General features: G+C 37.0%; 1 protein-coding gene across 1 annotated transcript in view; it reads right to left on the reverse strand.

The window, feature by feature from the left end:
• Nucleotides 1-543: 543 nt before the first annotated feature.
• Nucleotides 544-17,821, reverse strand: part of POU6F2 (POU class 6 homeobox 2) — a 760,637-nt gene continuing 743,359 nt past the window's right edge. Inside the window, exons 8-9 of the mRNA XM_073630485.1 lie at nucleotides 15,697-15,865; nucleotides 544-8,208 (exon numbers count right to left, since the gene is read on the reverse strand). Of these exons, the coding sequence (XP_073486586.1) occupies nucleotides 7,704-8,208; nucleotides 15,697-15,865 (674 nt within the window). The 3' untranslated portion in view covers nucleotides 544-7,703. The remainder of the gene's footprint in view (nucleotides 8,209-15,696; nucleotides 15,866-17,821) is intronic.

Below are 17,821 nucleotides of genomic sequence, written 5' to 3' on the forward strand. Positions count from 1 at the left end.
GCTAGTTCGTACAAGAAGATTTTTCTTCCAGGTTTACACCATTTGTGCTGTATATGCACAAATGTTGGAGCAGTGTTACTAAACAATGATCATTTTTTTATGTTCTGCTTTTCTGAGTGATATTTAATACTGCAAGATTGTCAGCAACATTTAGCCATATGTATACATGTGCATATACCTACATACATTGAACTTTGGTCCAGCATTAAGACAAGCCAAAGGCATTTTTAGTATGTTTATTTTTGGTTACAGCTTGAGTATTTTGATGCGCCTCTACTTTTTTTAATTCATGTTCCTTCTTGTTTCTATAATTGCAGTATTGAGAAACCAAAACATTTGATACTTAAATTAACTTTGAGAAAGAGTTTTCTAGTTTACTAAAAACAACAAATTTTATATTGTAAAGTGAGAAAAAAAAAAAATATTTATATATATATATATATATATATATATATATATATATATATATATATATATATATATATATATATATATATATATATATATATATATATATATATATATATATATTAAAGCAGCAGATCCACATTTATGTTAAGAAAAGGATATGTTAATTGTTAAGGATGTACAAATATTTTAATCACTCACTTGTAGTAAATTACTAGTGTGTGGTGAGTAATTTCTGTTATTTAAGACCCAGGGACCAGTAAAGTCAGAATGGTAGGTATAAAGTATAGGGAACAGCTTAAACCCCCAGTGCAAAGCAAACACAAATAATACATTTACTTGGAAAATTCATAAACGTGAGCATTATTTAGGCTCCGTTCACATCTAGGCGTTTTTCTGCTCTAAGCCTCAGCTGTAAAAACACCCAACAAGACAAATCCCATTCATTTCAATGGCCCCTGTTCACTTCTGAGCGATCTGTCGCCTAAAGCAAAAGGCCCATCGGTCAAAAAAATACATGAGCTTTTTTTTGGCAGATTACAGGCATTTTACTGCTTTTACATTGATGACTTGTCAACTTCAAAACGCCTGTACAGAAATGCTGCAAATACTCTGCAAAAGCACCCAAATTAACATGCACGCTCTAACAATAAACATGTACCCCTTGTGTCCCTAGTCAGCTTAAAGCAGTACTATACCCAAAAGCAAACATTTATTATATTGCAGCTTACCAATTCTTAGATGTGATGGCTGCATTCATTTTTATTTTCAGGTTTTCTTTTCTTTATTTCCCCCTGGTGATCTGGCCAGTAAGTCTGTTGTTCTTCAACAAAACAAGCTCTCCTGCAATATGTATCAGTTAAGAGTGTTGAAACAAACCACTTACCACTGACAGGGGTGCTTACAGTGATCAGCTTTATTTAGTCACATGAAACCTTTATACCAAAAGAAAAAAGAAAAACTGTTTGCTGCAACTGTAATGCCCTGTACACACGGTCGGACATTGATCTGACATTCCGACAACAAAATCCATGGATTTTTTCCGACAGATGTTGGCTCAAACTTGTCCTGCATACACACGGTCGCACAAAGTTGTCGGAAAATTCGATCGTTCTGAACACAGTGACGTAAAATGCGTATGTCGGGACTATAAACAGGGCAATAGCCAATAGCTTTCATCTCTTAATTTATTCTGAGCATGTGTGGCACTTTGTGTGTCGGATTTGTGTACACACGATCAGAATTTCCGACAACGGATTTTGTTGTCGGAAAATTTTATAGCAAGCTCTCAAACTTTGTGTGTCAGAAATTCCGATGGAAAATGTGTGATGGAGCCCACACACAGTTGGAGTTTCTGACAACAAGGTCCTATCACACATTTTCCATCAGAAAATCCGACCGTGTGTACAGGGCATTAGTGTAACTGCAATGCAAGCTAGGGTTTGGATTCAATTTGTTAGTGTATTTAAATCTGCTAGGACATCTAACACTCCACTCCCCAGAGACTGATAATGCTGCTGTCTGCTGTGCCCCCTGTGCTCCTTCATCCACAGTGGGGGCACTCTAATACAGAAGGTTTGTTACTGGCCAAATCACCAGGTGAACCCAGAAGGAGAAAAGCCTAAAAAATGAAACTTAAGGCAGAACACCATATCTAAGGATTGGTAAGCTGCAATATATTATACTTTTGGTTTTGGGTTTAATACCACATTAAGGATTTTGCAGCAATAGGTAGAGATGCACAGCCGATGACAAAACAAATTCAATTGTAAAACAAATAAGTTTCAAGAAGTTTGGGGAAAAAAATAACATTTTATATAAAATATATTATATATTACACTTGCAGTTTGGCTACTCCAGGAAAATCAATTCTCTAGCATGGCCTATTTCCCCCTTCGCACTTCATAGCCCTTTCTTCTTCTTGGGGTGTCTGATTACTCTCTGTGCTGGCCCAGCATCTCAGCCCATCCCCATTTTATGTAGCTACTGCGAAAGGTAAAAGCTAAAAAGGGAAGGGACAATGTAGATTGTCACTTGAATGACATCATTAAGTCCACTGGGGCTGCTGCCATCACACCAAGATTGTGGCACCCAGCTGCAGCATCAAGACTTTTGGATGTCTACACAAGGCCAGATTTTAAATGTACTGTAAATACCAAGCAAAAATATGGTAAATACACATATAAACGTATGAAAATGTTTTTTTTTAAAGGTTGCAGAATTGTTTTGGAAAACAGCAAACATTACAGATCTGCTTTTGCTTTTTAAAGATCTACTGTAGCATGCAATAACTTTTTAGTTTGTGAATATACTGTTCAATGCATGGATAAAGATAGTAACTATACATATTTTAAGACAGAGGAAAGTAAAACTAGGCAAAAATCATTGGCCCTTTTATAATAACTAGGGTTACCCAAAATATGACTAGCATTTCAATGATATCTTTTGGCAAAGTTAACAATCCAATGACTAGACTGTACTTTGTTCTATCTGTCAGACTGGCACTGCAATAAAACCCAGGATGTTAGATGTCAAAGGGTTAATGCATCATGAAAAAAAATTTTTTTGATAGGTATTCTACAAAGGCAAGCTTAGTTTCTTAAATACATTGTGGATATGCTGCTTTGTTCTCTTCACTGATTATATAGGTATCAACAGATTGAAAAATTTCAGGTCATACTGTAAAAAGTATGATACATCATTTCAGAGTGAAAAAATACAGCAACACAATAACAATACCCATTTATCCATTCAGTCTACTTAATCCAACAGCACAGACCACTATGAGCAAATTAAATAAATGTACAAAGGGTTGCTTTTTCTTTCTCTTTTTTTTTTTTATACAAAATTTCTCTTGTCTGCTTTTATGCAATAAGTTAAAAGGGGGTGTTTGGCTACAAGCAATTATGGTTTACATATATAAATTTGAAAATGACATATTAGTCAGTGCAGGTCTGCAAAATTAGTAAAATCAATTAAGGAAGCATTACATAATATTTTCAAAAAATCCTAAATAAAAAATACAAAACTATCAAACATTAAAAAAAATTGCTTGTTTGCATGTCAGTGGTTGTAATGAATGATTCCCCCTTTCCATGATTTGCATGATGAGAAGAAATTAGCTGTCTTCAAAAGGTTTTTTTTTTTTTTTTTTTTTTACACAAAATTATGAATTTGGCATTTCTGGACTAAAATTATGAAAACCTGTTATGGTTAAAAACACATTGTTCATTTTGGTGAAAGGACTTTAAGACCGTTTTACCTTTGAAATTAAATTTAGCTGATTAGGTGGCAACATTAAGTTTATGGCTAAATGGTTAAATGTATGTGATATGCTAATTTAGGGCATGTCTGTGATGTCAATGGAGCAGTAGTTTTTAACAAAAACAGATCAAATCAACAAAGTTTTTATTACACAGATTATTGTATTTTGGCATCCTTCTAACAATAACAGTCTTACTTTGTCTGTTTAGGTATTTGAAAGAATAGCATAAAATATGCGTTTTTTTTTGTTTTTTTTTTGCAACAGATTAGAATTGTACCAGACTATTTTTTTTATTAGTATGTGTAAATATAAAAATAAAAATAAAAGTTATATGGCAAATAGGTGGACCCTTTGGTGTGTTCATTTGTGAGGTAAACATACTGTAACTTTGCATTGTTAATTGTTTTATTCATTTTGGCCAAGAAAATAAATTGAAATGCATTACATTGGCATAATAGTTTAACAAGAAGGCATGGAAATGCAATTACTGTTTATTAAGGGACTGTTATAAAAACATTATTGGAGTGTTTTATGTTAATATGAATTATGTTTGCTAAATGGTTAAACACAAATAAAAGATTTAACGTGTATCTATAGCCAAAATGTTTTTATTTTTTTATTTTTCGATACAGTAGGGAAAGGTTGAACCCCTTATCCAATTGGTCATATTTTCCTGAACTTCCTGTCAACAGATCAACAAAAATGAGGGGAAATCCCACCAAAAGTTTGCTGCCTATATTGCTGTTCAGATTTACCTTTATTTCCTGTAACAGAAAATGAGAGAAAAAATCTCCCAACTGACCAAATGAGAGGACCGCTCATTTTGGACACCACAAAATTTGCACCTATGATTAACTTCAACTCCTGTTTTGGTGAAGACTTGAAATTTAGTTTTCATCACATTTTGTCTTTGTTTTGGTGACAAAAATGACCAGGACAAATGCAAAGGGTGACGCAAACAGCAATAAAAACTTGACAGAGGGTCTAATCCTTTTATATTTTAGCCAAAACAAAAAAAATCAATAAAGTTTTGCCTTTAACTTGAAAAAGCTGGGAGGAGTATGAGGGGTATGAACAGTCAGAAGTACATGTTGTTTGCCTTTTGTTAAGAAAACTGGTGTTAAACCCAAAAACAAAAGGTCATATATTGCAGCCTACCAATCCTTAAAATGTGGTAGCTGCATTATTTTTCTTTTTTAGGTTTTTTCCCTTTGTTTTCACCTTGTTATCCAGCCAGTAAGATATTCCCTGTGAATGGAACAATTGAGACACCTTTGGACAGTAGTAGATTTAGCCTTGAATAAACAATTAAAACTGAACCCTGTCTAAAACTTTTATGCAGTTATCGCAACTGTTTTTGTTTCTTTTTGGTATAAAGGATTTATATGAATGAATATTAGCTGACCATTGTAAGCACCCTGGTCAGTGTTAAATGGTTTGCCTCAACTCTCTATCTGACACTTTTGCTGCACAGCTTGGGTAGTTAAAGGAAGTTAAAAAAATAACAGATTAACTGGCCAGATCACCAGGTGAAAATAAAGAAAAATCATCATAAAAAAGAAAACTGCCACCACATCTAATAATTGATAAGAGGCAATATAATACATTTTGTGTTTAATACCATTTTAATAAGCAATATATACTATTACAGCATTTAAAGCTAGCCTGCTTACAAATGCAGATTATGAAGCTACTGCTACTGATTGTTGGCAAAGATGTACATATTACTAGTAATCAGAAAGCTGCTAGTCTTGAAATAGAGATACAGTGGGGTTGATTTACTAAAACTGGAGAGTGCAAAATCTGGTGCAGCTGTGTATGGTAACCATTCAGCTTATTCAATTAAGCTTGAACAAGAATCCCTGGTTCACACAGGAGTTTTTTGACATGCGATTTGACATGTCAAATCGGCCGCAATTGCCATCAATATGCACCGTGCATCTGCGGCGCTGCACCAATTTCAAAAAATTGTTTCTGTACTACTTTTTGCGACTTCATCTGCAATTTACATTGACATCTGTGCAGAAACCTGCACAGATGTCTCTGAAATCACTGCCGAAATTGGGACTGACATGCGGGACTGAAATCGTGCAAGTTAAGCTGAACTCGCATGGCTTCATTTCTGCAGCTCAGTGTGAACCTGGGCGAAAACCTGGAAGCTGATTGGTTTCAATGCAGAACTGCACCAGGTTTCACACTTTCCAGTTTTAATCAACCCCAGTATGACAAACATGCCTCATGTCCTAAGCGTGTCTTGTTACTGCTAAGTTCCAGAAGTAACCTAAGAATGCCCTGAGGTTGGAACACTGAGCATGATTTGCTGAAGTGGAAAGGGCAGTGAATTGAGGTGATGTGTGGGGAAATTAAGGTGTCTTAGGCACAATTTAATATGAAGTAAAGTTGTGGACACTTTAAAAATGTAGACATGCAGGATAATTGCAAAAAAATAGAGCTTCTTTTTCATATTTGGATGTTCATTATACAATGTAAACACTAGCTCCTATTATAGTAATCTGGACAAAGGTCACTTCACTTTATTTCACTGCACTTCACATTTCAGTGAGGGCTTCTTAAACACGGGATTCAGCATGCTTTTAGGTGAATTCAGATTATATTTGAGATCAGCTTGAGATACTTTCACAGGTTCTTCAGGCTTCCTTCTGACCAACAATTGAACGTCTTCTAAGTTGCATCAAGCTAGGCCATGCTACTTATTCATTCCCATTGACTTGTATGGAAAGAAAAGCAGCTTTGACATAAACAAAAGCCCAAGTAGACATGCCCTAAATCGAGCATCTTGTGGTATATTGTATGTCTCACATATTTGATACACTTTCTAAAAGCATGATTCTCCTTATTACATCTCTGGCAAAGTTTTAATGTAGGGCTGTATCCTCTATAGGTGTGTCTCTAGTCAATATACTTACAAAATGTAAGTACAAGTACAAACGTAGTTTTTGAGTTAAAGTTTTGTATTATGTTTTCTGTGGATCCATGCAATTAAATTGTTTAATGACACAAAAAATAAAAATATATGACTAGTTGGTAAATGTTTTTGTGAAAAACTGGCATATGAGAAATAAAAATCTTGGTCACATTAATTTAACAATGCACATGATTTTAAGTAGCTGTAATTAACACGGTAATATCCCTTCAGCCCTCTATTTGGTATAATCCAGGAACTGCCTCGTACTTCACCAGATTCTAAAAAATTTCTTTGGCTAAAAGACTTTGGAAAGAAAATACAGAAAATGGTTGCAGAACGCGGTTGTGTTAACCTTATTTCTTCTCTAAGGTTTTCATTCATACAACATACACCAACAAGGTGAACCTTATTTGGCACTGTATGACATGAATCAAATATAACTCAATCTTTACATGTGTCCAGATGGAACCCACATATCGTAGCCGCCATGTGAATAAACTGTTTGCCCCTTATATAGTCAACAAATGTAACTTTACAGTTTCCACAAACAATATGTGAGTTAGTGTGAAAAAATGTATGTGTTGCAATAAAACATAACTGAAAAAATACAAATTTTACTTTTTCTTACAGCAGACAGTGAACATGTGAAACAACTCATGATGCTTATTATAGAGAAGTCCAACAATCTAGTTTTGCAACACCATTTTTCTGGCTTTGGTTCATAGTGAAGATTCTAGTGAATGAGCACTTAAACCCTGAAAGTCTACAAATAATCCTCCAGGTGGCAGGCTTGTTTTTCTTTTTAGATAGATAAAAGATTCTCTTGGTTTTCAAACACTGTTCACATTGTCTTAATGTACAGAAAAATGAACACAGTTATTTGGTTTTTGTGAAGTCCATAGAAAAAATGTTTTTGTCTTTTTTTTCTGTTTAGGGCTACTAGCACATACACATACACACTTAGGTGCTGTGCATTGTATTTGGAAAACTCTCGAACACATGAATAAATTGTTCTGTCCACCTTTCTTTTTTTAGTTTTTTTTTTTGTTTTGTTTACTTACAAGGCTGATGAACAGACATTTCAAAGAGTTCATTCTCAATGTTTTAGGAATTCTCTTCCATTGAATCTGTTAAGGATTCTATTGGAACTCCTGTGCCTGGTTCGTGTTGCTTTATTCGTTTTATTGTGTTCTTGAGGGCTTGCCGTTTGTTGCAGAACCACACTCGGACAACTTCCCGGTCATAGTTCAGTTTCTCAGCAATCTCTGTCATTTCCTGTCCTGAAGGGTGTGTGTTCTTCTCAAAATGGGCGTTCAAGATCTCCAGGGCCTGCGGAGTGAATGAAGTGCGCCTCTTGCGTTTTTTTGAAGGCTCGCTGCCGATAAATTCTGTGAGGTTCTGCATACCTGCTCGATGGCGGGCCTCAGCCTCGGCCATCCACCTCTCAAGGACAGGCTTTATCTTCTGGGCACTTTTAGGGGTGATGTCCAGCTTTTCAAACCTGGCAGGATACAAAAGGCCAGGGTTCAGTTTGGCTGTCAGACTGCTAGCTATAGTGTTCTCTTGGGCTTCCTGTGGTAGGAAAAAGTGGCTTCTCAGGATGGTGTGTCTGAGGGGAAAATTGAAAAAGAAGAGTCTTACACTGTTGCTCTGCCAGGGTGGGACTTCCTGCCTGCCTAACTACTGGACTGGCAGAGGTAGTTAATAAGGACAATATGCTTCATTGTAACACATTAGCAGACATGCATGCATGCTTTCAAATTGTCAAGCACATAAAGCTATAAACTGAACATTTACAGCTTGAACAAAAGTAAAAGAATGGGAGTAGTAACACATTCATAAAATGCACACAACTATACAGAAAATGTGTTTCCCTAATTGTATAATTTATTGTTGAAAAATATTTATAAAAATGAATGGGGTTAGTAAAAGAACATGCACTTATTCTTTTCAATGGTTTCAAGTATATTACATTTCTATTGAAAATCATGATTATGTGCATTTGTATGTGAAACACTTCCTATACAAACTGGAGATTAAAAATGCACCTTATTTGATGAAAAATGATTTTGTTGAGTAGGGTGTTCTTTTCTTAACCTCCCTAGCAGTAATCCCGAGAGTGTCTCGGGGTTAAATTTCAGTACCATTAGCGGTAACCCTGAGACACTCTCGGGACTGCATCATAGTATCCTGGTACAGGTTACTTACCATGTCCCCAGGACTCTGTGATGTCTCCGCACTGTGTCCGGCGGTCGGATTATCCGCCCGATGTACTGTATTCTGGGCTCTGTTCCCTGCGAGCCTTGTGACGCATGGGGATGGAGCCAGGGGGGAATTTCAAAAAAGTGAAAAAAAAAGAACACATACAGTACACTGTAATCTTACAGATTACATTACTGTATCAAATCATTTCACCTCCTATTTGTCCCTAGTGTTTTGTCCAGTGCCCTGCATGCAGTTTTATATTATATATAATGTTTTTTTCTGCCTGCAAACGTGAGAATGTCCATGGCAACCAAAAAGCATCCCTTTAGGTCAAAAGCGATTTTAGACCAGCTAGAAAGGAGCGATAGTAGATTAGGATCACTTGCAGAATTGAGCGATAGAGATTTGTGGGCAAATTTGTCATCAGACACTGAAAGTGACGACAGGGACAATTCTGCAGCTGAGCAAATTTCTGTGTTTTTGATTTGATTACATTATTGAATAAAATGTATTGTTATTATATTATTATTTTTTAGAATTATTTATAGCTATTTATTATATTATAATTTATGATTCCGTGTTTCAAATTTTATCATACCCGGGATGTCTACTAGACGGGACAGATTTAAGTGAGTTATTCCTAAGAATTACAGGCCTACAATATAAAATGCCAAATTTTCATGCGAAACAATGTACTGCTTTGAGATGCAAAAATCTGACATAACCATACTGCCAGGGAGGTTAAAGGAGAAGTAGGGCCAAAAGTTTTTTGGCCCTACTCTACCTGTAGATCATCGGAGTGCACTTTGTTTTATGACTTCACTCAGTTGGTCCAAATTCTGGAGGGATCTTCAGGGACTTTAATGTCAGAATCCACCCAGATGCTTGACCAGCAGCTGGCTCAGGCTCTCAGCACGTCACTGGTGGCCTGAGACTGCTATTCCTGCTCCCTCCACAGCCCAGCACTCCAGTGAGTGCTGGGGGGGCAGAGCACAGAGACAGTGACTGACAGTCACCGTATCTCTGCTCACTGAAGACCAAGAGCTGGTCAATTAGTGGTCATTGATCGATCGGTTCTCGGAGTAGACAGGGAACAGACATAGATGCAGCATTGGATCATTGCTGCATCCACCTAGGTGAGAAAGACTGTTCCTTTTTTTCAAAACCCACATTTCTCTTTTAAGGCAATAAACCACCTATGCTAGCACTAGCATAGACAGCCTTCTCATCTTGCCTGCCTGCTGGCTTAAAGCCACTACCCTGTCTATTCACTGCATACCTATCAGGTTTCATTGCAAAATAATGGCTATGGGGGATGATGGGAGAGATCAAGGGGACCTCCTGTCGTAAGTTGATCATTGAAGTTCTAGAAGGAGCAACTAGAGTATTGTGTTGGGATTAGCAAATAATGATTCTCTAGAGGCTATCTTCATGAAACCTCTGTGCATGAAAATGATTTGTCCTCAGTGTCTAGATTTCTGATTGTCACATAACTGGGCTATGGCAGGTTGTGCTGCAGGCAATATAAAATTTGATTGCGTGTTAAGGGTTCAGTGGGTGGGTGCAAGTTTTTATTTTTTTCTTTCTCTTTTAGGTGAACTCAGTGAAAAGGTGTATTTTCTTAACCTAGCTTAGTACAGCATGTACCAATCTATCAAGAATTGCCAAGCCCTAAAATGTTTGTGTCTCTCTGAGATTTCAGTAATTACATTTCTCTGCAGTATAAGGCATTCTCTTACAGCTCTCCTAAAATAATTATTTGATATCAGAATCCATCATGGAATGTGAAATCGTCACTTGGCTTTTGCATGCCTGTGGTTGTTGCTCAGAACTAGTCATTTTGGTCATTATATCTCGTGTCTGGAGTTCCTGAAAATTCTAAGACCTGGCACCCAGCTAAACTTGTTGACAGCACCACATACTGTAATATAAGTAACATTTTTAGTCAATCTGTATTTTAATTGGCAAAAAAAAAAATAATTTGAAAACCTCCCTTAAAGAGTAAGCCTCTAAAAAAAGAGTACAACATAGTTGTGGAATAGAAGCTTACAGTAGCTTTGTAGTTGTTTGCAAGTCTGTTTACAGTTCACTTCAGCTGTATCTGTAAATTTCTCTGCTGACTTAAAGGGTCAGTTTGATTTCTTTTATGTGTGAATGAAAGACTCGCCAGTGTAGTTATTCTGTAGACCATCTATGAATGTGAACTAGCTACACGTTCCTCTGAATGTAATTTTTTACTTATTGTGCATTTTTTTTTATATACCATCCAACATAACTTTAAATTTTAGCATTATGGTATGACACATGCAGAGGTACACAGCTGATATGATTTGTAGTCAAATGTTTTGCTTATGTAGAAATGGTATCTGTGCTTGTTTTTTTTTGTTTTGTTTTTTTATAAATATAAAATAAAAACACTGCTGCTATTTTTCACCTGAGTTGCTTTATTTGCCTTGTCTAAGGCTGTCTCATGATCTAAGAGCCCTTTCACACTGGGGCAGTTTGCAAGCGCTATTGCGCTAATAATAGCGACTGCAAACCGACCCGAAAGTGCCGCTGCTGTCTCTCCAGTGTGAAAGCCCCGAGGGCTTTCACACTGGAGCGATGCGCTGGCAGGACGGTAAAAAAAGTGCTGCTAGCAGCATCTTTGGAGCGGTGAAGGAGCGGAGTGTATACCGCTCCTTCACCGCTCCTGCCCATTGAAATCAATGGGACGGCGCGGCTATACCGCCGGCAAAGAGCCTCTGCAGAGGCGCTTTGCGGTGGTATTTAACCCTTTCTCGGCCGCTAGTGGGGGGTAAAACCACCCCGCTAGCGGCCGCATACCGACGGTAAAACGCTGCTAATAATAGCGGCGTTTTACCGCTGACGCCGCCACCGCCCCAGTGTGAAAGGGCTCTAAGGGCCCCCAAATGTAGTTTGGACTCATCAATAAGCTGACCTCATGCTAATAACAAATTCTTTCTCCCAGCTCTAGAGTATGTTATTAACCATATAGTGTTAACTCTCCTCTATAAAGTTCTGTTGTTTGATATTGCTATACGAACTCTGCGATCTGTCTAACACCATACACCAAGCACTTCTAATGAAAGTGCCCAAGGTGGCCCCCCCTTTTCTGCCTATCCCTAGGCCCAGCCCTGACTGAGTGTCCGCTGTATTTGCAGCAGTTAAGTTCACACCCTGTCTGGTCAGAAGACTGGAAGACCATCAAAACTAAGCAGCCTGCAGTCATGTCTGCAGGTAATGCCCTCTTACTGAGATTAACAGAACCTGAGAGTGGGACCAGAGACTGATGTTTTGTAATCTGTCATCAGTAAATGTTATTGTTCATTCTTTTTAAATGTCAGTGTGTGTGTGTTATTTCACTGGTGGAGAAATTTTCTTTGGGGTCATTAGAAATGGACTTAAGATGGACAGAGCCAGGCAATTATAGATCTGATCATTATATTCTGAGATCAAGTGTCATAGCACTACATTGCAATGCTTTATTCTTTGAGTAAAAATATGTCTAAAATGTTTTAATAAACCTTTTTTCATAAACAATTTTAGGTTGCCAAGATTGCAGGAATATCTTTAACCAATTCAGCCCCGGAAGGTTTTAGCTCCTTAATGACCAGGCCATTTTTTGCGATGTGGCACTGCGTTATTTTAACTGACAATTGCGTGGTCCCGCGACGATGTACCCAAATAAAATTGATGTCTTTTTTTCCCTACAAATAAAGCTTTCTTTTGGTGGTATTTAATAACCTCTGAGGTTTTTATTTTTTGTGCTATAAACAAAAAAAGAGCATAAAAAAAAGAGCGTTTTGAAAAAAAAAAAATATTTTTTACTTTCTGCTATAATATATATCCAATAAAAAAATTTAAAAAATCAAATTTCTTCATCAGATTAGGCCTATATATGTTCAGCTACATATTTTTGGTAAGAAAATCCCAATAAGCATATATTAATTGTTTTGCGCAAAAGTTATCGTGTCTGCAAATTTTGGGATATTATTATGGCATTTTATTGTATTTATTTTTTTTACTAGTAATGGCGGCGATCAGCAATTTTTAGCAGGACTGGGACATTGCGGTGGACAAATCAGACACCTAACTGACACTTTTTACACTTTCTTGGGACCAGTGATCAGTGCTAAAAATATGCACTGTTACTGTAATAATGACACTGGCAGGGAAGGGGTTAACATCAGTGGCGATCAAAGGGTTAAGTGTGCTCCTAACTGGTGCTTGCTAACTGTGTGGGAGATGGTCTGACTGGATGAAGACAGATATCTGTGTTCCTGCTTAGCAGGAACACAAGATCACCGTCTTCATCCTTGTCAGAATGGCGATCTGCCTTCTTTAAATAGGCAGGTCACCGTTCTGCCTATCTTGGGAATGATCGTGGGTGGCCCGCAGACATCGGGCATCACCAGTGTCCTATCAGCGTGCGAGCGCACTTGAAGCAGTGCGTGCACGCCACCCAATGGCTATTGCACAAAATGACATACAGGTATGTGATTTCATGCAATAGAACTGACCAGCCACAGTAAATATGTGGTAGGTGGTCGGCAAGTGGTGAAAGTCTAAAAACATTTACAAAATTTTCTTATCCCTGAGAATTTTCAATTAGTAAGGGACCAAGCCTCATGCACCCTGCAGGTTAAAGATAATATGTGTTAATGTAAATTGCATGTGTATTAATGAAAAAAGACTTACACTATTTTGGAAGTAATAATTTAACATATTAAATAATGTTTTAGAAAAGGAACACAATAGCAATAACATTCTAGAAACAATTGCTTAATATTTAAAGTCATTGTGCTTAGGTTTTAATATTAGTGCTTAATCTATGTAAAATAAAATCTGCTAAATTATTACTAGGGAGGTAGTATTTAGATCAATGGTGTTCCTGATCTATGTTGATTTTTCACTACGTGATATTTGCTATAACAATATACAAGTCATGAAACAAATTTCCCAGCAGTGGTATCCTTGTATAGACCGAATAAAGGTTATTTGCTACAGGGAGGTATCTTATAAGAAAAAACAGTAGGGGATGCCATAGAAGTGAGAGGATCCTATGGAGCTTTTTGTATTTAACAACAATCAATGGGTTTTATGGAAAATCATTGAGAAAAATGTGAGCTGCAAGCTCACTACCCCATACTGATGTTATTTATAACCTTATTCTTAAACTGCGGGAAAAGTACACTTCTGTTCTACAGGGAATACATTAAAAATCTAAAGAGCGGATAAAGAGATGGAGCATTTCACGGATCACCAAGAACAAAATCCACTTAAATGAGCTAAGATTTGGTTGGCTTTTTGTGGAAGACTCCAAGGTCTTTAGAAACAATGAAAAGCTCTTGGAAGTATCTATTGCTTTACTCATAAAGTTTATTGCAACACTGTATTGTAGGATATATATGTATATACAGAATATGATCAATAAACTTGCTAAGATTAGGGATATCCATAGTCCTAGTAAACCAGACCTGCTGTGGGATTCAATATATATATATATTTATATGTCTCAAAGAGGAATGCTGACATTATTTACTAAAGGATTACTTTTTATATTAGAAAGTGTGGCCTTTGCTTCTATAATAGAAATATCTTCAATATTTAGTTATTAAGATATTGAGTTTAGTTCACCAGGGCCGTTATTACAATTTTGTTGTAGCACTCCAAGATGTTCATAGGCATAAATCAATGTTTTAGAGAGGGTTAATTACCAGCACATTGGGGTTGATTTACTAAAGGCAAATAGGCTGTAATCCTTGCAAAGGAAGTCAAATTTTGCAAGGGAATTTCCCCCAGAGCTTAATGAATGCAAATGACATTTTATTTTGAAAAGAATATCCAATAGGGTGCAAGGAAAAAAAATGCTTTTTGCTTGCATATAAATTTGATAATAGAAGCCAGCAGAGATCCACATCATCCAATAAGCTTCTGGCTAAAATTCCCTTGCAAAATGCAACTACCATAGGAAAGTAAACAGTCCATTTGCCCTGTGCACACTTACAAACAACAGAATTATTGATTGTATATGGTTGTATGATGGGAGTCAGCAGAGCTTAACCTTATTCACTAAGCTTTTTGTAAAATTCCCTGGCAAAGTGCAACTTCCCTATAAAAGTGAACAGTCTATTTGCCTTTAGTATATTATTCCAAAATTACCTGAACTGAATAGGAAAATACTGTTCAGTGCACATTTTTCAGTTTGCAATTTTATGTAAATATGTAAAATAAATAATTTCTAATAAAAGTACTTCAAGTTGCCAAACTATAAAGTAATATCATAATGTGCTAGTATGCATCACATACTAGCACATTATGAAATACTTACCTTAGAATAAAGCCCTCAAGCAGTTCGCTGTCACCGCCGACAGGGCTGCAATCTTCACCCAGTCTTCCTTCCAGGTTCCTAGGCTCCAGCAGGTTGAATGGCTGAGCCGTGATGACATCACTCCTGAGCATGCTCGCTGTAGTCATGCCCATGGCACAGCGTTCTAAAGGAATAGCACAGATATGCCATTCCTTCATAGTGCATGTGCAGGTGATGTTACAGACTGCCAAAAGAAAAAATATCTCCTGAACGGTGTGTGTTTAGGAGATATTCATTTTACCTACAGGTAAGCTTTATTATAAGCTTACCTGTAGGTAAAAATCACAATGCTGACTTTACTACTGCTTTAAGTATATGCTTTTCATTATAGTATGAAAAGTGTAACTATAGTATTGCCTTTTTGACAGATCATTGAACAGGTCATGAATATTATTGTAACAGTTCTTATTCAAAAGGAGAATCAGCATTTTCTGTAAGATAATACATGCAGAACTAATAAACATTCATGCAGCAAATGGAAAACTGATGAGGAGTGAAGCTGATCTAGCAAGTCCTTACCTACAGATTGCAGATTGACTATAGGCTGGACCCTCTGTTGCACTCAAAGCCTGTCCCACTTGTGTTTGTGTCAGACCAAGGGAAAGACGTCGTATTTTAAATGCTTTAGCAAACTCTCTTATTTCTTCCAGATTTACTCCATCAACTTCAGTACTGGCTGTCTGCGGATCTTAAAAAAAAGAGAGAGGGGCCATTTATGAAATAACTGAAATGTATTTTGGTGCATTACTAACACTTATATTTATAGTTTCTCATATAGTAAGTAATGTTATCTCCAGGTGCTTCTTCTTTTCTAGTCTTTTCTAATCTGAAAAAATACATTCTATGGGTTTTCACAGGCTAAAAACCAACTTTCCATTTTTCCTTATAAACTGTGCCCTAAAATGTAATTGTTATGCCGCGTACAGACGATCGGAATTTCCGACAACAAATGTTCGTTGTGAGCTTGTTGTCAGAAATTCTGACCGTGTGTAGGCTCCATTGGACATTTGTTGTCAGAATCTCCGACAACAAAAATTTGAGAGCTGGTTCTCCACGTCACCACGTTCTTGACATTCAGAATTTCCGACAACATTTGTGCGACCGTGTGTATGCAAGACAAGTTTCAGCCAACATCCGTCGGAAATAAATCCACGGTTTTGTTGTCGGAAAATCCTATCGTGTGTACATAGCATAAGAATGACAACAAATCAATTGATTATACAATAGTGTGTAATTGCAAGAGTAAATGAATGTTAGTACATTTTGGAAGGTTCTTCTTGCAGTTTCTATTTTAATGTTATCAGTTTCCAGGTAAAATACAGCCACATTATATGTTCTTATTGAGTACATCTTTCAGCAAAGAGACGCAAGCAGCCAACGCAGCTTGTGTCTCTAATTGTAGATACATGCTAGGTGAGAAAGATTCCTTTGGTGCCAGATAATGCTGTCAATTTAAGACTTATCAAGGGAAATAACATAGCTGCTGGAAGCCAAAAGTTTTTTTTTCCAGTAACTGATCCTTGACTAGGAAATATATTTTTGTAATGGTTCATAAATGTATAGCAAGTACCAGTTTCAGACAGTTAAGCATGCTGTTGAAATGCATTACAGTGAACTGTATTATGTGCAAAATGTTTTTTTTTCCTCCATTGTTTTAGTCAGTCTAGACACCTGTACCAGAAATCATTACCATGTTTTGGAACTTAATTGTTGTTAATCAGTACAATTTGGTCCAAGACACATTCCTCAGCTTGTTATTAGATGGTGAAGGAGCAGCAGCATGTTGATAATCAGTCACCATTCTCATTCTGCTCTCTTGTCATGTCAGTAGGTCCCTGTGTTTGGTTGATAGCACTGTGTTCCATACATTAGATTGCAGTAAAGTCTGATTGGTTCCTAGTGCTGATCATCCATCTCTAAGTATTAAAACTGCTGTTCAATAATTAGAAATACCAGTCTAGATACTTACACTGGTTGCACTTTGGAATACACTTGGTAATTTTCACATTTACTGCTTTATAAATATGCCCTTTGGTGTGTGTGTGTATGCTGTATATATCAGCACATATATTGGGCATTATCTATGCCACCAGTCATTGGTCCTCTGATTGTAACCAATGCAATATGGATGCTTTACCTAGAAGGAAAAACTCACTATTCTGAAGACACAATTATTTATTGTGCAGCCCACCAGAGCTTAACGTTTAGCATTCTGTGCTGAGTGCAATTAGGGATGACCTCCCCTTTCTGGTCAACAGAAAGTTTAACCCAAACTCTAGCTGTTAAAAGTTAACCAAACAGATTAACTAAATGGCCATGTTTGGCATGTTTATTCCCTGGAATGGTACCCTCCCCACATTAATGACATGTAACCTGACATGGCTCAAAAAACAAAAGGGCTGGATGCTCACTGCCCTTCCCTTTAATGGCCAGCCCCCAAAATCCACACCAGACACTTATTCTAGTATTGATTTTTAGGGGGGCCCAGGCAATAAATACAAAAAAAATGTGTTTTTCCCCCAAAATCCATATTAGACCCTTATTCTTGATAACAGTCTAGTATGGATTTAGATGTGTACCCAAAATCCATACCATAACCTCTTCCAGGCATGTAGCCTACCTGACAAGGAAAAGGAAGGGCAGT

Source organism: Aquarana catesbeiana, linkage group LG05 (assembly GCF_042186555.1).
Source record: "Aquarana catesbeiana isolate 2022-GZ linkage group LG05, ASM4218655v1, whole genome shotgun sequence".
In the NCBI taxonomy this organism is placed as follows: Eukaryota; Metazoa; Chordata; class Amphibia; order Anura; family Ranidae; genus Aquarana; species Aquarana catesbeiana.